Source organism: Cyphomyrmex costatus, unplaced genomic scaffold, assembly GCF_001594065.2.
Source record: "Cyphomyrmex costatus isolate MS0001 unplaced genomic scaffold, Ccosl1.0 scaffold390, whole genome shotgun sequence".
Classification (NCBI taxonomy): Eukaryota; Metazoa; Arthropoda; class Insecta; order Hymenoptera; family Formicidae; genus Cyphomyrmex; species Cyphomyrmex costatus.
The window spans coordinates 57,452-77,469 of record NW_017278101.1 but is presented as its reverse complement, the minus strand read 5'-3'; the positions used below and the strand labels follow the sequence as shown (position 1 = coordinate 77,469).

At 33.5% G+C, this 20,018-nt stretch overlaps 2 protein-coding genes across 2 annotated transcripts in view; both read right to left on the bottom strand.

The window, feature by feature from the left end:
• Positions 1–1,039: 1,039 nt before the first annotated feature.
• On the bottom strand, positions 1,040–8,570 carry LOC108776864 (polyadenylate-binding protein 4-like). Its single transcript, XM_018543594.1, has 4 exons — positions 7,741–8,570; positions 5,105–5,415; positions 3,889–4,837; positions 1,040–2,040 (listed from the first exon to the last, which is right to left on the bottom strand). The coding sequence occupies exons 1-4, from the start codon at positions 7,931–7,933 to the stop codon at positions 1,586–1,588; spliced, it is 1,908 nt and encodes a 635-aa protein (XP_018399096.1). The 5' UTR covers positions 7,934–8,570; the 3' UTR covers positions 1,040–1,585.
• Positions 8,571–10,079: 1,509 nt separating this feature from the next.
• LOC108776821 (polyadenylate-binding protein 4-like) overlaps positions 10,080–20,018 on the bottom strand; it is a 10,888-nt gene continuing 949 nt past the window's right edge. The window contains exons 2-4 of the mRNA XM_018543539.1: positions 12,946–13,256; positions 11,182–12,133; positions 10,080–10,912 (exon numbers count right to left, since the gene is read on the bottom strand). Of these exons, the coding sequence (XP_018399041.1) occupies positions 10,461–10,912; positions 11,182–12,133; positions 12,946–13,256 (1,715 nt within the window). The 3' untranslated portion in view covers positions 10,080–10,460. The remainder of the gene's footprint in view (positions 10,913–11,181; positions 12,134–12,945; positions 13,257–20,018) is intronic.

The window sequence follows — 20,018 nt, the reverse complement described above, 5'->3', positions numbered from 1 at the left end:
CATTCTTTAGTTATTCAATTTATTCATACAGCGATCTACAAACTTATCATTAATGCAACAAAATACATAAAATACATACAGTAAAGATCAAACTTGAAGGCTAAAAACGGTAACTGTCTTCTTGTTATCTCCCTTATCAAGTATTCTTTTACAACTACAATGAATTCGCTGAATGTAACATGATCAGTAACCATCATTATCTATCTTCTGATAAACTACGACAAAAGGATGACCGAAGCACTCGTTTGTCACGTAGTTTATAAGAATAAAAATTTTGTGAAACTTTCGATTCATGTCAATTACTTATCGTAGTGTCTTACAACAAGTGTATTATATATGTATATATACAGTTCACCTATAATATATCTTTTTTAGATAAAAGATACACTATAATTGTACTGCAAAAAAATATGTATTTGGAAGTACACTTTATTTTGACTCTACAGGGTAAAGTACTTTAATCGTTCCACATGGATATCTTAAAAATTAAGAGATACAGGAAAAAGTTTTATATAAAAGTTGTAGGTTTTCTCAGGGGGAAAGGTGAAAATAATATATTTTGTATATGTTAATATCAGGAATAAAGTAACTAAATAATCAAGTTTTATAATTTGAAAAGTGAATAAAATAATTTATTATAATATTTTGGAAACATCTTGATTTTAGCTACAAAAATATGCAACAAAAAATAGTGATTTCTATTTATAAAATTCATGTGACTTTGGTAATGATCCATACATAAAATTTGTTATTTCTACCTTCTTTGCCTCCAAGAAAACCTACAACTTTTATATAAAACTTTTTCCTGTATATTTCTTAGTTTCAGAGATATCTGTCTGAGACAATTAAAATGCCCCACCATGTATACCTCACATACGAAAATCTATAATATACATAACATATTTTTATATGCGATATTTTTCGATAATAAGGCCTCTGTCTGTTCACTCTATTACATAAATATTTTGTTTAACAATTTTTTCGATTCAGATGATTTCATTCGTTTCAAACAGGAAATACGAGATGGGAAAAATATAAAAATATATTCAGCAGATGTAACAATCGTTAGGCAACAATTGCCTGCAGTTACATATACTAACAAATCTAACAAATCAAATTAATTTCTCAAAAACCAGCCAATTATTACGTCCGCTGAACATTGATCATATGCATTATTTTGAAAGGAAAAATTTATTATCATAAAATTTTAGGATTAAAAATCTTTCCACACTTCGCTTTTTTTTTATAAACAAATGTTAGGCGAATGGTCATTCCCATTGATTCTATGCAAGTATCCGCAATTCTTCGTATCCGGCGATACGGGGAATACGAACAGGTTTCTTATCCTAAAATTTTACATCGTGAAAGGAGCATACATTCTTATATCTTGCCGAGTGACTATCATTTCGATGCCATCGGTTACGTCTTTGAAAATAAATCCATCACATAATTATACTTAGACAATTGAGTAAATTCAGAAAAATAAAAAAATTAATGAGGGGATAACACTGTATTCATTCAATAAAATTCAAGGCAGTCAAAATTTATTTTCACGAATTATAAATAAAGATTATCGATGCGATGCTTATTCTTTTTTCGGCGCAACTGCTTGCTTGGCCTGATGGGCTTGCAGTACGGCCACAGCTTCCTCGACCTTGGCCTTCAGAGACTCGCCATGTTCCAGCATGTGAAGTAGTTCGCTGTTATCGATCTCCAACAACATACCGGTGATCTTACCGGTCAGTTGTGGATACATACATTGAATCAGAGGGAATAACCGTTCCCCTAACATTTGTTTTTGCTCTTGCGGCGGCGCCGCGGCTAGCATCGACGCGGTGAGCGGCTCTTGGCCCTGGATGTGAACCGCTTGCTGCACTGAAGGACCACTAGGTGCAGGTAGAGCCATGGCCGCTTGTGGTGGATTGCGCATATTTGCGGTGTATTTGTAATTCGACGGACGGCTCTGACCGGGCGAGACACCGACTGTTGGACCGGCCATCGTGCGGCTCTGCATGTTGGCGCCACCAATTGCTTGTTGGCCTAAGACAGAATTTGTCAATTATAATGTTTTTCACTAATAGATATGACTATAGTAATAATTATGAACATATAATATTATAATTAGTGTAATAATATTGTGATGATTAGACTCTTACAATAATAATTGAGTTATTCATGTAGTTGTAAGATTAACATTGAAGATTATGTTGAACGAATATATTGTGATGTGATTTTATTTTTTAAAGAAAATTTTATTGCTTTTCTCATAATTAGATAATGTATAAAGAAAAAGTTACCATAAAAGAATTAATTAAAATCCGATGCAAAAAGTAAGTTTCACAATAAAGTCGAAAGCGATCAATTGAAGCACGACTGCGTTCAACAAAAAGAACAGTTTTGTAACTGTCGTAATTTTTTTTATAAAATTGGTTTATACATTTAGATCTGTGAGGAACTAAGAGCAAGAGCTAATTACATTAAAGAATCTTACAACAGTTGCAAAGCTACTATACCAAGTTTTTCACAACACTATAACACTAAGTAATATTAGACAGTTTAATGAACATTTCCACATACACTTTTCACTTTGTTTTATCGACATTTTTCCTTGAGGAAGTTAACTGTTTAGTTCTTAAACTACCTTCCTGTGAATTTAAATCTAAAAGACCGTTTCTGTAATACTGACACTTAATATAACGAAAGTCTCTAATTACTTCTGGCAATATCTTGAAAATGCCCGCAGACGTGAAATTTTAAATGTTATTCTCGAATATTTTGAATTTCCTGTGTGGAGGTCAATTATTATCAATAATACTTCTATTTCTACACGTTCTGTATTTACATAAATCTTCATATATACATATGAAGATGTATAAAAATAAAGTATCATATTGTGTTCTTTATTATATGTATATAAATATATACGTGCGCGCGTGAGTGTGTTGTGTAAATATATAGCTGTCAATCTTCGAAAGAATTTTACGTTTTCAAGACACTTTGAATAATACTGTTAGATTTAATTTTTAAGTTCTATTGAGAAAGAAAACGCAAGTAAAAAAAAAACAAACACATCATTAACAGATCTTAAAGCAATTCAAAATCAGTATTTATAAAACAATGCTAATATATACCTTACATTTTGTTTTTGTAGTTACTTTTCAAAAGTATAATGCAAATTTCTAATTTGTTACTACATGTTTTCCATTTATCTATATTCACACTTCAACCAGTTATTTAAATTAAATAATAAATCAAATTTTGAAATTTATTGAATATTAAAGTAATCGTAGGTATAAAGGAAATCTGAATGTAGGAAATCTGATGGAAAGATCTATAACATAATCTTCATGAAAAAAATTATTTAAATCAAATTGTATTAAAAGATATATTAAAAATGAATATAACTTGTTTTCATATATAGATATGTATATAACATTTTTTAAATCGTCTTCTATTTTTACAACAAACAAGTATAGTCAACAATCAATAGACATTTTTTAAAATCTGAATATTAATTCAAATATATATCTCGCCAAAAGTTAAAAATGTATCTTTTCTTTTATATATCTCTCTAATTTAAAGTTTGTCTTCTATTTTTCGATACACACATAAATAGAAGTGTATAGTCAACAATTAACAATTACATTTTTAAAAAACACTGAAAATATTAATTCAAATATATAAATCGCAAAAAGTTTTTTAATCGTTCAAGCCATTTAAGACATTTTCGACTTTTCAGATTCAAAAGTGGTTCCAAACATTTCAAATTTTTATAGGATTAATATCTGGTTTGAAAAACAAACCTTCACAAAATAAATAAACAATAAATAACAATATAAAGATTTCAGTATTATCGCCAAAATTCTGAAACTCTTAAGTTGTAATCACCTGTGATAGGTCTGGCGGACATGCTGTTACGCAAAGCACCACTCTGGGCGGCAGGAGCGCGCGGTGCCGCTCGGAACGGTGCAGCTTGCATAGACGCGAACCCGGAGGTACCAGTCTGCGCGTTCGGTCGTACTTGATTCGGTTGCGCCGGCCAGCGCGGAGTCGCACGGATCTGCGCCATTTGAGCGGGTCCGTAGAATCGCTGCGGCTGTGGCAGAGTAGGCACGAAGTAACTGCCGGCGTTACTGGGTTGGAATATCTGACCCATCTGCTGCATGCGAACGTTCGCCATACGTTGCATGTACTGAGAGGCAAGATGTGCTTTACGATCTTCCTTACGTTGCGCTAGAGCAACATAGAGAGGTTTAGTACCTACGATGCGTCCATTCATTTCGGTAACAGCCTTGGTAGCTTCCTCCGGTTGCGAGAAGCACACAAAGCCAAAACCTTTACTACGCCCATCTTCCATCATCACCTTCGCAGAGGTGATAGTGCCAAACGGCGTAAATTCTTTACGCAGACGCTCGTCATCGATCGTATCATCCAGATTCTTTACGTATAAATTCACGCCTTGATATCGATTCAGCCGCTCGATTTTCAATTGCTCAAATTTTCGCTTAAGTTCCTGTTGGCGCTCGGCTTTCTTCTGAGCACGTCCGACGTACATGCACTTGCCCTCGGCGATCTCCTTGCCGTTCAATTCGATCACCGCCTGCTCGGCAGCGTCCGGGTCCTCGAACGCGACAAATCCGAAGCCACGTGATTTGCCATCGTCCTTGCTCATCACTTTGTGGCTTGTAATGGTCCCGTACTTCTCGAACATGTCCCTCAGCTTGTCCTCGGTCATATCTTCGCCGAAGTTTTTCACGTAGACGTTCGTGAACAATTTGGCTTTCTCACCCAACTCTTTCTCACGTTCCTTGCGCGGAATGAATTTGCCAACGTATACCTACAAACATAAGCCATAAACTCTTATGTTGAGAAATAGAAGAAAAACGTTAATTCTTCGATCTAATTAAGTCTAGGTCCACCTTGCTTTAAGAGACCGTAAAGCCGTAAGAAATTGATCGATGACAGTCGATTAATTTTATCATATTCGACTGTGATATGCCAATTTCTTACAGCTTTAGGGCTTACTGCCTCTTAGAGCAAGGTTGTGGATCTAGACTAATCAAACGATGACTTTTGTCTTAATCTATAAACAGCGCTACTTTACCTTTTTGCCATTTAACAACATTCCGTTGACTTTGTCAATAGATTTGTTAGCCGCTTCCTCCGTTTCAAAATGTACAAAGCCATAACCCTTTGACGCACCCGATTCATCTTGCGCAACCTTGCAGCTTAATATATTACCGAACGCGGAAAATGTATCATACATCGCTTTATTGTCTATGTTTTTGTCTAGATTCTTAATAAATACATTTCCGACGCCCGACTTCCGTAGGGAGGGATCGCGCTGGGACCACATGATCCGAATAGGTCGCCCTTTTATCATGTCGAAGTTCATGGTATCAAGGGCGCGTTCAGCTGAAACATAAATGTCCACAAATGTATTTATGCAAACGTGTCGTCCTTGTGAAAGTCAAATAAGGTTTTAACGATGTTATCGCAACTTTTATCGCGAAAGCAGCATTTCTAATCATTAAATAAATACACATGTGCATACAATTGCCATTACCTAGAATTTATAAACTGAAGATGTATTTGCAAAAACTTAATGCATAACATTTTTTAATTAAAAATTACAGAAGATCAGTTAATAAAGGAAGAACGTTCTTATTGCACACCATTTACAAGAATGATTCTAAAGCGACTAATTCATTGAAGTGTATTATAGCAAACAATGGTAGAGAAAACAATTACATAGAGATCATCACGAAAGAGAAAGAGAGAGACGAAGAGTTCTCTCATATTAAAGCAATGTATTTGTCTGATAAAAATTTACAAGGTATTCTATGAATTGATAAGAAAAATATCTATAACAACCTCTTGACTCGATAAAAAAAAAAGATAATTTACAGTTGGAGCAAAGTACTGGTAAATTATCTTTTACCGTTAATTATACCGAGACACTGCCTTGTCTCCAGATATACATTATCTATTATTTTTAAATTATTATCGATTTATTTGAAAGTGATCACGCTTGCGAAAAATGCTATTGCATAATTTGTGAATGCTTTCACTTTCTAAAGTTTTGTAAAATATGATTGTAAAATTTTATGACAAACAATACAGATCTTTTGTAAATGAATTTACATAAAGCAAAGATGAGTTTCGCAAAGAATAAAATCCTCATTTTCTCAGATTCAAGGTTAAACAAAGTGAAAACTGTTTATCTTCTACGAAGAAAAAAAATACTTTGCATGCTTTATTCCTAGATTTGTAATTATAGTTACATTTTGTTGCAATTTTTCCGTTTTTAAAATGAAACTTTATTTATTGATTTAAATTTTAAAGGAAATATGAAGGAAAAAATATAATTCAGGAAGTATGATGCACACAATTTGGCTGTTTAACTCGTTTCTGTATTAATATTAAATACATTTTTACATCAATTAGTGTACAATGGCTTTAATGTGCATAAGTGTGCACTGAGTACGTTCAAACGAAATCACTATCATTTTACAAATTTTCTTTCATGTAAAGTGAAAATATGATTGATGCGCACATAATACGAGGATTTATCTAATTCATAAATTGATTTCACATAATAAAAGATTAAATTAGAATTGAGGGTATAAACATTGCCTACCCTAAATCTTGAAATGGAGAAAAAATTTACTCATTGTGATTTCAATTTTAGATAAAACTCAGGTAGAACTTAGGTAGAACTCAGGTAAAAATCAGGTAGAAGAAAAAGAAACCATTCAATTCTATAGACCTATTCTTTATTGCTTCACTAGAATACATTAAAACTTTCTTTCCCATTCCTGCCTTTCAAATATTATTTCACTTTAAGTATGTACAAGTGTACATTCCATTCAGAACAGACCTTTAAGATTATAAGTCTTCAAAAGTTTGATTGTGATGCAAATTACAAAAGTAAGCAAATTTGCTAGGTATTGACGAATAAAATTATAAATATTTTATTAATCTTTTGATTCTATTAACTGACCTAAATTGTGATTAAAACATTTGTTACCTGTTATTAATATTAATATATACAATTTTACATGCTATTATTCTGTATTGGCTTACATTGGTTTGCATTTCTGATTTATAAATTTCTACTATATAACGTAGAAAATTAATTTTAATCTTAGTTTAACTCCTTTGAACTTTGTGTACACAATATAAACCAAATTCGAAGACATTGCTCATTTGAATACAGTACATATTTGAAAGGAAGATCAAATTAAAAAAAAATCAACCCTTCAGAATAAATAAATTATTATTAAAGTGTACTTAAATAAAAAAAAAATGTTTGAACATGTGATTCCATTTAAATTAGATCTGAAGAGGTTAACTTACTTTTTACATCGTTCCAAATCTAAGGAATGAAAAAAAAAAAATGCAAAGTTAAATCGAGATTAAAGTAAATCTACAATGATAGAACGAACAAAAGGGAGAAAAAAAATCCTTCCCCCTCCCGCACCAAGTCCGTTTAACCATTAACGGCGGAGCGAGGACGTGGATCCAACATGGTGGGCGCAATGGTGGGCACATTAGCGCAGCACGTGTGGCATGCAGCAGGCGGCCATTCTAGCGAACCCACGTTGCGTCACCACGTTGACCGCACCGTACCACCGTGTTTCCATTGGCATTTCCACACTCATTGTCATCACCATCATCCCGAGAAAAGCGCTACATGCTAAAATGACGATTACAACAACGACGGCAATGACGACTCACCATCAGCCGGTTGCTGGAAGTTGACATATGCGTAGCCGAGTGAGCGGCGGGTGATCATGTCGCGGCATACGCGGATCGACAGCACGGGTCCAGCTGACGAGAATTTCTCGAACAGCATCGCCTCGGTGATGTCGGTGTGTAAATCGCCCACGTAGAGCGAGGCCATGGGGTAGTTGGGCGCACCAGGATTCATGGCGGCGGCGACGACGACGGTGACAGTTGCAGAGTATCGGTATCACGCCCGGGACAAAAACGCGACGTTTCTTTTTTTTTGTTCTCTCTCTCTTTTGTACGCGCGACGATCTCGCTTTCGTCCTACCTCTCGCAATATGGTTTTTATCTACCGAAAGAGACCTGGCTCGTGACCTCGTCGCTCACAGGGTCTTCCGCACACGGGCTTTTTCCTCTTTAAATCTCTTCCGCTTCTGCCTCGTGCGTGTCTGGGTAAATTTTTTTTTTCACGTGCCTGTTGGGTTCTCGATGGACTTTTCGTCTGTTTTCTCTTTGACGACTTATTCGACGGTTTCACGCACTATCTATGGCTTTTGTACCCGCACTTCTCTTCCTTTCTTTCTTTTTTTTTTTTTATTTTTTTTATCACCACGCTGTTACCCGAGGTTACGACGGTTTTTCGCCTACGGTTTTGCGATTTTTTTGTATACGTTTTTTTACGGAGATTTTTTACTTTTTTTGGGTTTTTCTAGGAGAGTTAGTTTCACGGAATGGACGGTTGTGTGGCCTATTTCGGGGAAAAAGGAAACGCACACAACCACACGTGAACACAACTCTACTCTTACTGAGGCAGAAGAGCATCGCGCGGATTCCTGCGCGCGTTTATATATTCTCGGTCGTGCAACCACCGTCGTCCAACTTCCGACGAAGTAGTTCCTCTCTCGAGCCCGATAACGAGATATCGAAAACTGTCTGGCGCCAATTTCGAGCGATCTCTAAAGAATACCAAAGAACGCTAATAATGCTCGTTTCTACCAATATAAATTAACTTTAATCTCGGTTCAACTTACTTTTCATCATTTTTTAATTCTTAGAACTAGAATAAGATGAAGAGTTAGTTAAACCAAGATTAAAATTAAACCACATTGGTAGAAACGGATATAAGTCGATCGTTTAATCTAACCTGTAGTCTCTTCTGGAGATCGATTCTGTTTCTTGAAACAAAGTAAAAATCATAAAAGTGATTTTTTAACTAGAATATTTATAATTTCATTGATCAACGTGGCTAGTAAATTTGCCCACTTTTCTAATTTTTATCTCGTTTCAAAATACAGAATCGACTCTCATCTCTTTATTCGAGAGGTGAATCGCAAAAATTTGGCTGCATGTGTTCTGCTATGTGCCTGAAACCAGCCATTTCCGGTAAATTCCATCCGCTCTTTTTCAAATGTAATTTATTTCTGTACTTTTCAGCCTTTTTCATCTTCACGCTCGAATACTCTTTTTTTGTAATTTAGATATGGTAATTTTAGCTCCGAGAGATTAAGCTGCATAAATTTTTTCCCGTTGATTTAACTGAAATGTAACTAAAAACACTCAAATTGTTCGATTATTAAGAAACTTCGGAATGTTTATTTCGGGATTTGGATAAAAATTTTTATCGAATAAACTTAATTACATTTAATGAGCAATTAATTCAATTGGTACAATTATTTACAGTAAAATTTTTAACATAAATACTTCTACAAAAACTCTTATCATTTCTATATAATTATCTTTTTATGAATCAGATGCCAATTTGCAAAAAGTAAAACAAATTAAGTAATCATTATATCTATATAAAATTACTATTTTAATCTTATTAAGAAAGTAGGAAAAATATACAAAACAGAAAATGTTCATTTTACACTAATGTACTTTAATGTCGATTTACTTTTTATCTATTAATTCTAAGAAATAGAAAAAAAAAAAGAGTAAAAATTAATCCAAGTTTGAAGAATATCGAAATTAAAAACTCTGACTTAAAGGAAAAGTCAAAGGTGCCTATTATCCATTCATCCGAAAAAATAAAAATGTAATTTATTTTTGATAAACTGTAATAACAGACATGATTAGAAATCTTGAAAGCTCAATCTGCATTATGAGCTCTAATGTAATTTGTGTAACAATTTCCTTTATTCAAAGATGATTTTATTCGTTTCGAGGAGGGAAATACGAAAAGAAAAGAATGCATTCAGCAGATGTAACAATTATAAATTATCATTAAGCAACAATTGCTTGCAGTTATGTAGTTATACATTTATCGAATAAAATTGATGATTCGTAAACCGTTCGATTAATTGTTACATCCGCTGTACATCAACCGTTTTATGTATCTTGACAGAAAAATTTATTATTTTAAATTTTTAAGTTCATGTTTCTTCACATGTTTCTCTTACTCGGTAAGCAAATGCAAGGCAAATCTAATCATTGATTCAGAAAACATGTTTGTAACTTCTCATACTTTAATATGCCGAATATGAAGATTTCTTTCTTAAAATTTTACATTGTAAAAAGAGCATACATTTTTGCAACTTCTTCCCAAGCAATATCTCGGAATTGATTATATCTTGAAAAGTAAATTTTGTTATATAAACATGCTGACATGATAAATTCAGAAAAACGAAATTAAATGAAGAGACAATACCGCGTATACAAGCAAATTAAATTCAAAATTTATCGAAAATTTATTTTCACTTGTCATAAATAAATCTTTATCGATGAGACGTTTATTCCTTCTTCGGCGCGACGGCTTGTTTTGCTTGATGGGCTTGTAATACGGCCACGGCTTCATCAACCTTGGCCTTCAGAGATTCCTTGTGCTCCAACATATGAAGCAGTTCACTGTTATCGATCTCTAGCAACATACCAGTGATTTTGCCGGTCAATTGTGGATTCATGTCATGGATCAGAGGGAATAAACGTTCTCCTAGCATTTGTTTTTGTTCCTGTGGTGGTGCCGCAGCTAGCATCGATGCGGTGAGTGGTTCCTGGCCCTGGATGTGAACCGCCTGCTGCATAGAAGGACCACTCGGTGTGGGTAGAGCCATAGCCGCTTGTGGAGGGTTGCGCATATTTGCGGTGTACTTGTAATTCGACGGACGGCTCTGACCAGGCGAAACACCAACGGCTGGTCCGGTCATGGAACGGCTCGGCATATTGTTACTAACAGCTTGCAAACCTGAAATACACAGGCATTGTCAGGAATTGTAAAGTAAAAATATTGTTACTTTAAAGTAGTAACATTATAATATTGAATTTAAATTCAATAGATCCTTACTATTACTTATTATGTAAAGTAATAATTAATTCGCTAATTATTAAATGTAATCATAATTATTATGATATAATATTATAATCATTGCATGCATTTATAAGTTGTGTTTATAACATTCCGTTTTATTGAACAATACATTTGTATACATCTATATCTCTTTGTTTTAGTAATACCTGTGATAGGTCTAGCAGACATGTTATTACGTAATGCTCCAGCTTGTGCGGCAGGAGCTCGAGGAGCCGCTCGGAATGGTGCAGCTTGCATTGACGCGAATCCAGAGTTGCCAGTCTGCGCGTTCGGTCTTACTTGATTTGGCTGCGCTGGCCAGCGAGGAGTAGCACGAATCTGCGCCATCTGCGCGGGTCCATAGAATCGCTGCGGCTGCGGCAGTGTAGGTACAAAGTAACTACCGGCGTTACCAGGTTGATGGAATATTTGACCCATCTGCTGCATGCGCATATTTGCCATGCGTTGCATATACTGAGAGGCAAGATGCGCCTTACGATCTTCCTTACGTTGCGCCAGAGCAACGTAGAGGGGTTTTGAACCAACGATGCGTCCGTTCATCTCGGTAACTGCCTTAGTGGCTTCCTCTGGCTGCGAGAAGCACACAAAACCAAAACCCTTACTACGCCCATCTTCCATCATCACCTTCGCAGAAGTGATAGTGCCAAACGGCGTAAATTCTTTACGCAAACGCTCGTCATCGATCGTATCATCCAGATTCTTCACGTACAAATTCACACCTTGATATCGATTCAGCCGCTCGATTTTCAATTGCTCGAATTTCCGTTTAAGTTCCTGTTGGCGCTCGGCTTTCTTCTGAGCTCGTCCGACGTACATGCACTTGCCCTCGGCAATCTCCTTACCGTTTAAATCGAGCACTGCCTGCTCGGCAGAGTTTGGGTCCTCGAACGCGACAAATCCGAAACCACGTGATTTACCGTCGTCCTTGATCATCACTTTGTGGCTTGTAATGGTCCCGTACTTTTCAAACATTTCCTTCAACTTGTCATCAGACATCTCCTCGCCAAAATTCTTTACATAGACGTTTGTGAATAGTTTAGCCTTCTCGCCTAACTCCTTTTGGCGTTCCTTACGAGGAATGAATTTTCCGACATACACCTGTGAACATAATCTATATTGAAAAACAGAGAAGGAACATTATAGGAGCTACGCTACATTTTCGCGCTACTTTTTAGTCAATGGACAGTTTCAATTTTTTAAATTGTGTAAAATAATGTGTGTGTGAAAATAATAATATAAAAATACTATCAACAATACTAATTCGTTAATGTCATTATACGTAAAATGACTGTTTTTATGTTATTAAATACTTCAAATTAATGAAATAAAAGTTATATAGCACACATTTGACGATAGACTCAGTATACTTAAGATTAAATATCATGGAGATTTAAATATTAAATCTTGTAGGACCGTATATGTGAGAAACACAACCAATAAGAAATTATCTTTAACGGTCGAGCTGGATCATGGAGATTATATACATATCTTACTCTCAAAATAATGCACACAATAAAATATATGAAAATGATGTAACATGTTATATATCATCAATTTATCAGACAAAACCTTATCAGAGTGAATTTAAGTGTTTACTATAACATTTTTGAAATTTCTGTCTTATTTAATGCAAAAATATTTCAAATCAAGAAAGATCATCTATGGGATAAGATTTTATGTATATTTGTAATATAAAATTCCATACATTTAGAATTGAATAGCTACAAAACGTTAAAAATCAATGTAATTTTTTGTAGATACTATTGATATAATCAACCTTTGTATCATACGTGTATTCTAGATTTGTCTTATAATTCATTAAACACGAAAACGTTCTTGACTCGATATAAACCAATCAATTGAGATAATAACTTTTATCCTATAATCGATGAAGAAAGAATACTTTTTACCTTTTTGCCATTTAGCAACATTCCATTAACTTTTTCAATAGACTTGTTGGCTGCTTCCTCTGTTTCAAAATGGACAAAGCCGTAACCCTTTGATGCGCCTGATTCGTCCTGCGTAACCTTGCAACTCAGTATATTACCGAACGCCGAAAACGTATCATACATCGCTTTATTGTCTATGTTTTTATCTAAGTTCTTGATAAATACATTTCCAACGCCTGACTTGCGTAAGGAGGGATCGCGCTGGGACCACATAATCCTGATAGGCCGCCCTTTTATAATGTCGAAGTTCATAGTATCAAGGGCGCGTTCAGCTGAAACATAAACATCCGCAAATGTATATTTATGCTAATGTACTGTCTGTATAGACGTTAAATAACATGTTAAAGATTTATTGTCATGCAAATCGCGCGTGTGAAGGCGGATATTTTTATCATTAAGTAATTTCATATGTATGTACAATATAATTGCTCTTGCAACTGTTAGACCTTATGAGCTAAAAATACATCTTCGAAAACTTAGATAAAATTTTTTAATTAAATTATACAGTATATAAGGTATGTTTATAGCAAAAGAGGAAATCTTTTTATTCCAGATAACTTTGGTACATACTTTTTGATATGTACCTACAGTACACAAAGAATTAATTTGTGTGTGTTTTCGAGCGCAATATACAGTGAGCATTTGTACACTGACTATAATTTTGTATAAATTTCTCTTCTCAAGCATAAATATATAAAAAGAACAATTCTGTATTTTTCAATTGCGTATTTTGTATTATAAAGAGCAGAATTTTAAAATGCGTTTTATGTGTATGTGAAGCTAGCATATCACTTGGTGGAAAATCAAAAAATGTCAAGAGTTCTGAGCTCATTTTCAATAGTTCTATAGTTCTATATAGATTAAACGAATAGTTCCGGTCATTAAAGTCGAGAAACCCACTATACATAAAAATGATTTGCCAGATTCACGCACAGTAAATTTTATCAAATAAAGGCAAAAACCACATTATCTTGTAGCATTTTAAAAAATACATAGTTCTACGAGGAGTTCTAGCGATTAACATTGCTATTTTAATTTTTAAACAACAATTAATGTAAAAAAATGGCCTTCGCGAAATCGAAGACGAGACATTCGCCCATTTTTAAGAGTTCAATCAGTATTGCGATAGTTCTCATATACCTAGCAACATATTCTAACACTTTCCAAAAAGTTCTAGTCATAAAAAAATAATTGTTAAATTTATAAACAATTTTTTAGACCCGAAAAAGGCACTTTTCAGGCAATAAGCGTGATTTGCTGGCAGATTTCCGACAGTTCTAAAAGGTTTACGGTACTTATCGTTTAGATCTGACTCTGTCCTAAAGAGTTCCGAAGAGTTCTGATGATAAAAATCATTTGTTTAATTTTTAAACAATTTTTAAGACCCGAAAAAAAGGCACTTTTCAGGCGGTATGTGTGATTTGCTGGCCGATTTCCGACAGTTCTATGCGAAATGTGTTACTCATCGTGCAGATCTGACTCCGTCCTAACGAATTCCGAAGAGTTCTGATGATAAAAATCATTTGTTTAATTTTTAAACAATTTTTAAGACCAGAAAAAGGCACTTTTCAGGCGGTATGTGTGATTTGCTGGCCGATTTCCGACAGTTCTATGCGAAATGTGTTACTCATCGTGTAGATCTGACTGTGTCCTAACGAATTCCGAAGAGTTCTGATGATAAAAATCATTTGTTTAATTTTTAAACAATTTTTAAGACCAGAAAAAGGCACTTTTCAGGCGGTATGTGTGATTTGCTGGCCGATTTCCGACAGTTCTATGCGAAATGTGGTATTCATCGTGTACATCTGACTGTGGCCTAACGAATTCCGAAGAGTTCTGACGATAAAAATTATTTGTTAATTTTTTAAACAATTTCTAAGACCCGAAAAAGGCACTTTTCAGGCGGTATGTGTGATATGCTGGCCGATTTCCGACAGTTCTATGCGAAATGTGGTATTCATCGTGTACATCTGACTGTGGCCTAACGAATTCCGAAGAGTTCTGACGATAAAAATTATTTGTTAATTTTTTAAACAATTTCTAAGACCCGAAAAAGGCACTTTTCAGGCGGTATGTGTGATTTGCTGGCCGATTTCCGACAGTTCTATGCGAAATGTGGTATTCATCGTGTACATCTGACTGTGGCCTAACGAATTCCGAAGAGTTCTGACGATAAAAATTATTTGTTAATTTTTTAAACAATTTCTAAGACCCGAAAAAGGCACTTTTCAGGCGGTATGTGTGATATGCTGGCCGATTTCCGACAGTTCTATGCGAAATGTGGTATTCATCGTGTACATCTGACTGTGGCACACATACCGCCTGAAAAGTGCCTTTTTTTCGGGTCTTAAAAATTGTTTAAAAATTAAACAAATGATTTTTATCATCAGAACTCTTCGGAACTCTTTAGGACAGAGTCAGATCTAAACGATAAGTACCGTAAACCTTTTAGAACTGTCGGAAATCTGCCAGCAAATCACGCTTATTGCCTGAAAAGTGCCTTTTTCGGGTCTAAAAAATTGTTTATAAATTTAACAATTATTTTTTTATGACTAGAACTTTTTGGAAAGTGTTAGAATATGTTGCTAGGTATATGAGAACTATCGCAATACTGATTAAACTCTTAAAAATGGGCGAATGTCTCGTCTTCGATTTCGCGAAGGCCATTTTTTTACATTAATTGTTGTTTAAAAATTAAAATAGCAATGTTAATCGCTAGAACTCCTCGTAGAACTATGTATTTTTTTAAAATGCTACAAGATAATGTGGTTTTTGCCTTTATTTGATAAAATTTACTGTGCGTGAATCTGGCAAATCATTTTGTATAGTGGGTTTCTCGACTTTAATGACCGGAACTATTGGTTTAATCTATATAGAACTATAGAACTATTGAAAATGAGCTCAGAACTCTTGACATTTTTTGATTTTCCACCAAGTGATATGCTAGCTTCACATACACGCGTTTTATCCAAAATTTTATTTTTTGTTAGAGATGACATAGTTCAGTATTGAAAGACACACATTACAAGCTATTTTAAGATATTCAGAAAGCATTTTTCCGATCGATAATTTATATGTTAAAAAAACAAACATTGTATGTGCATTATGTTTTTTTAATTAGAAACAAACAAAATGCATTTGTTTAACATTTTTAGCAATTGTTTAGCAATTTTGTTTAATATGTCACATTTCTGACTGATATATTGTTATATTCTGTAAAGTGCGTAGTTTTTTTGTGTAAATAGTTTCTTTCTTTTTTGTTTTTCGAAAATTACAAATATTGAGCAAAACGTATTTTGAAAATCTGATCCTCATATTTATTAAATAAAATTATAATTGTAGATTCGTTTCTTTCAATTAGAAGTTATACATTTTAATGTTTTTTCCTATTTTTTTTCAGATCAGAATTAATACTATTAATATTACGATAATATTACAAAATGAGATATATTAACGTTTCTCTTGATTTTCATCTTAAATAACAAATTAGATACTCATCTAATCGAAAATTAAGAAAGACATTTAAAATTCGAATTAATACTTCTAATTCGTTTAAATATGAAGAGTGTAATTTACATATGAAGAAATACAGTTAACACGTTAACTGCCTAAAGTTTAGTTTTACCATGTGCGTCACATGGAATTTTCATTATCGGAAGTGTACAATGATAAAGTATGTATTGTGTAATGTGACTAAATAAAATTGTATCCTAAGTACTATGTTGAATAGCGCAATTTTTTTTTATATCGTTATTTATTTATGTCATTGAAAACTATATATTAAATATTTCTTTTTTTAGAAGCATTTAAAAAAATTATGATAGTTCCGGTCACAAATGTGACCATCCTGATAGTCAGCAGATCTATTCTTTTTTGTTAATTAAACTAATACAAAAATTATTTAATATTTAAACTAATACTTATATATATTCGTAAAATGTTATAGTTTATATACTTGAAGTTTGACGAGAAAAAGCAAAGAAGTTTTATACAATTCAGTAAAGCGGTAAAGAACAGGTCTTAAGTACTAAAGGAATACATCTGGGAAAGAAAAAAAAATAGGTACAAAATTCAGGTAGACTTTTCCTGTTAATCTGGACAAGAATTGCCATTTATAATATATTCTGGCCTTAGGTAAAATTCCAAGTACGATGGAAAAAGCTAGAATTCTATTTCCTTTGTTAGAAATATCAAGACTCTAATTCTTATAATTTTAAAAGATTGCAGAAGGTAATGGACGTAACTTTTCATGAGTTTTTACATAACAAATGTACGTTTCGCGGAGAATTTTCTTAAAAGAAAAATATATGCGAAGAAGAATTTCGAAAAATTAATACGTACATAAAATCGATAATGTTTAATTTATTTTCTAAAAAGCAATCTAATTTTCAAGACAAAGAAAGATTGAAATAAAATTGCAGAAACAAATTTACGGATCATTATGTAATAAAGAGAAAGACATTCTTTTTTTCTTTTCGGAGAAACTTGAGATCGAAATTTCCACTTTACAAAAGACAAAAGCAAAAATTTATTCATAAATTTATTTCTATTACCCTATATATACATTCTTTCGTTCACCGTAGATTTGTTCTTTTAATTTTTATCTTGTAACTCTATATCTTCTACACAAAAAAATTAATGTACTAAAATTTCAGATATTTTTCATGGATTTATTTCTTTGACTCTACTTTGACCGCGTGTCTCCAAATAATGCGTAACGAAAAAAGAAAAAAAAGGAAAACAATATTTTCTCTGTCACATAGCAAATCCGTGTAAGGAGATCCTAATAAAGTCATCAGTTTTAACGATTATCTTACAAATAAGTATTTTTCTAACTACTTTTACAGATTTAAAACTCCTTTTCTATAATTAAAGTATAAGAAATATGTAGTCCGAACCAGAGGCTTTATGTAAAAAATGAAAACGATGAAAAATTAGTTGTGTTATAGATTTCTGACGTCGACTTCCGATAATATTTACTTCATATAGATACATAAGTTTTATAATATTTAAATACTAAATAGGACCGTACATATGTGAGAAACACAACCAATAAGAAATTGCCTTTAACGATCGAGCTTGGATTTTAGGTGCTGTTATAATATTGTGTGAATTTATATATATTACGTATGTAGTCTTTTGAACCGCGCGGCGAACAATTTTTCGGTCTTGAAACGCTCTACGAAACTACCGCAATAATATCACGAGTTAAATTATCTACTAATTTATCAATTTTGATAATAGCATCTTGCTCATAGCATCTTGGATCTTAATAATGTTGAATGACGTATTAAAAATTTGTATTCTCCGGATCTCTAACATTTCGTGTGAGCGTCCTACCAGTTAATATAATAAGTTTTATACTTTGTACATATAAAATAATCTTGGTTTGAATTTGAACTATACGGATTACATGAACAATGTTGCGTCCTTAAGCCCTGTATCCATGGTGTTAGAACTCGGTCCGAGTTCTTAGATCCAGAAATGTGTAGCCAATCAATATGTAGTTTTTATAGAAAGATGATAAGTTGATTGGCTACACATTTCTTTTGGTCTGAGAATTCGGATTCGAATCTGTGGACACAGGGCTTTAGAATGAGGTTTAGATACCTAATATAAATGATTAGTCAGTTAGAAAATCTGTACGTATGTATGCGTGCGATATTGATGTAATAATGTGTATATAGTGATATGTCAATGACATGTAAATCATTAAGTCCTACTGAATCGGCTTTAGGATCCCCTAATAAGTGTTAATCACCAATCATCATTAAGCCCGTGATGGATTGGGAATCGCAAATTGAAAATTAGAATTTAATGAATTAGAGTAAAACAAGTTATGAATATTCGATTAAAATCTAAAGCCTGAAACAGAATTGAATACACAGGCAATCAGAACAGAAAATGACAGATTTTATCCTATTAAAAATTATGTGTATGCAGTGCTGAAATTAGAGCTGTTACTTTTGAATGATTTCGAAACTCCGAATTTTTTCAAAGTTTGAAGTTATTACTTCGAAGCTTCGAAAAATACGTAAATTCACGCAAATGACAAATATACTCAAGAAATGCTAGAAATATAAATAAAAAGTATTAATTAATATGTATAAAAATATGATGTTTTTAAAAATATATAATAATATTTATGGTAGCATTGCAATCTAAAATATTACTATTAATAACTAGATTGGATATGTATGCAAATAAGAAAGGATAATGCTTAACAAAACAATGCAATTAAGAAGATTAAAAAGGTAAAAATAAATTCACTTTTAAATAAACAAACAAAAAATAATACAAATTAGTATAAATGTTTTGACTTTACTGAGTAAGTCTTCCTTAGCGTACAACAATAATTTAAAAAACGTAATAAAAATCAAATAGAATCGTAAAATCGACGAAAATAATCATACATATTTTTTAATTTAACAAAATAATTACAACATTAAAACATTTTATTTGAGATTTTATCATATTTAATTTGATATAAATATTGAGATATATTATTATCATTATATTGAATTAATAATAAAATAATTTTGATTGTCTGTTCGAAGCTCCGATCTTTTAAGATTTTAATGCTGGAGCTTTAAAGTCTGAATGTCCAAGCTTTCAAAGCAAACCATCAGCTTGGTTGAAATCTGTTATTCCCAGTCCCCGCGTGCTTTTTAAGTCTTGTGTTTCAATCTTAATCCCCCTCTCAGTTCACGATCCTCCGTGACCTTCATTCTTAAGAGCCATAATACATAGAGGCTTAAGCAGTAAAACGTAAGAAATAGCAAATCCAACAGGTAGATTTCCTCAATGCTTACATCTTACTACGTAAGTTTTAACGTTGCGTCGTGCTCCGATGGAGCAACGCGGATCCAACAGGGCGAGCGTTGGCGCGGCACATGTGAGACATGCAGCAGGTGGCGATTCGCCTGGATCGACGCCGCGTCACTACATTGACTACCACCGCCGTCGCCACCGCCACCACCACTACCATCGCCATCACCATCACCACCACCACCACCACCACCACCACCACCACC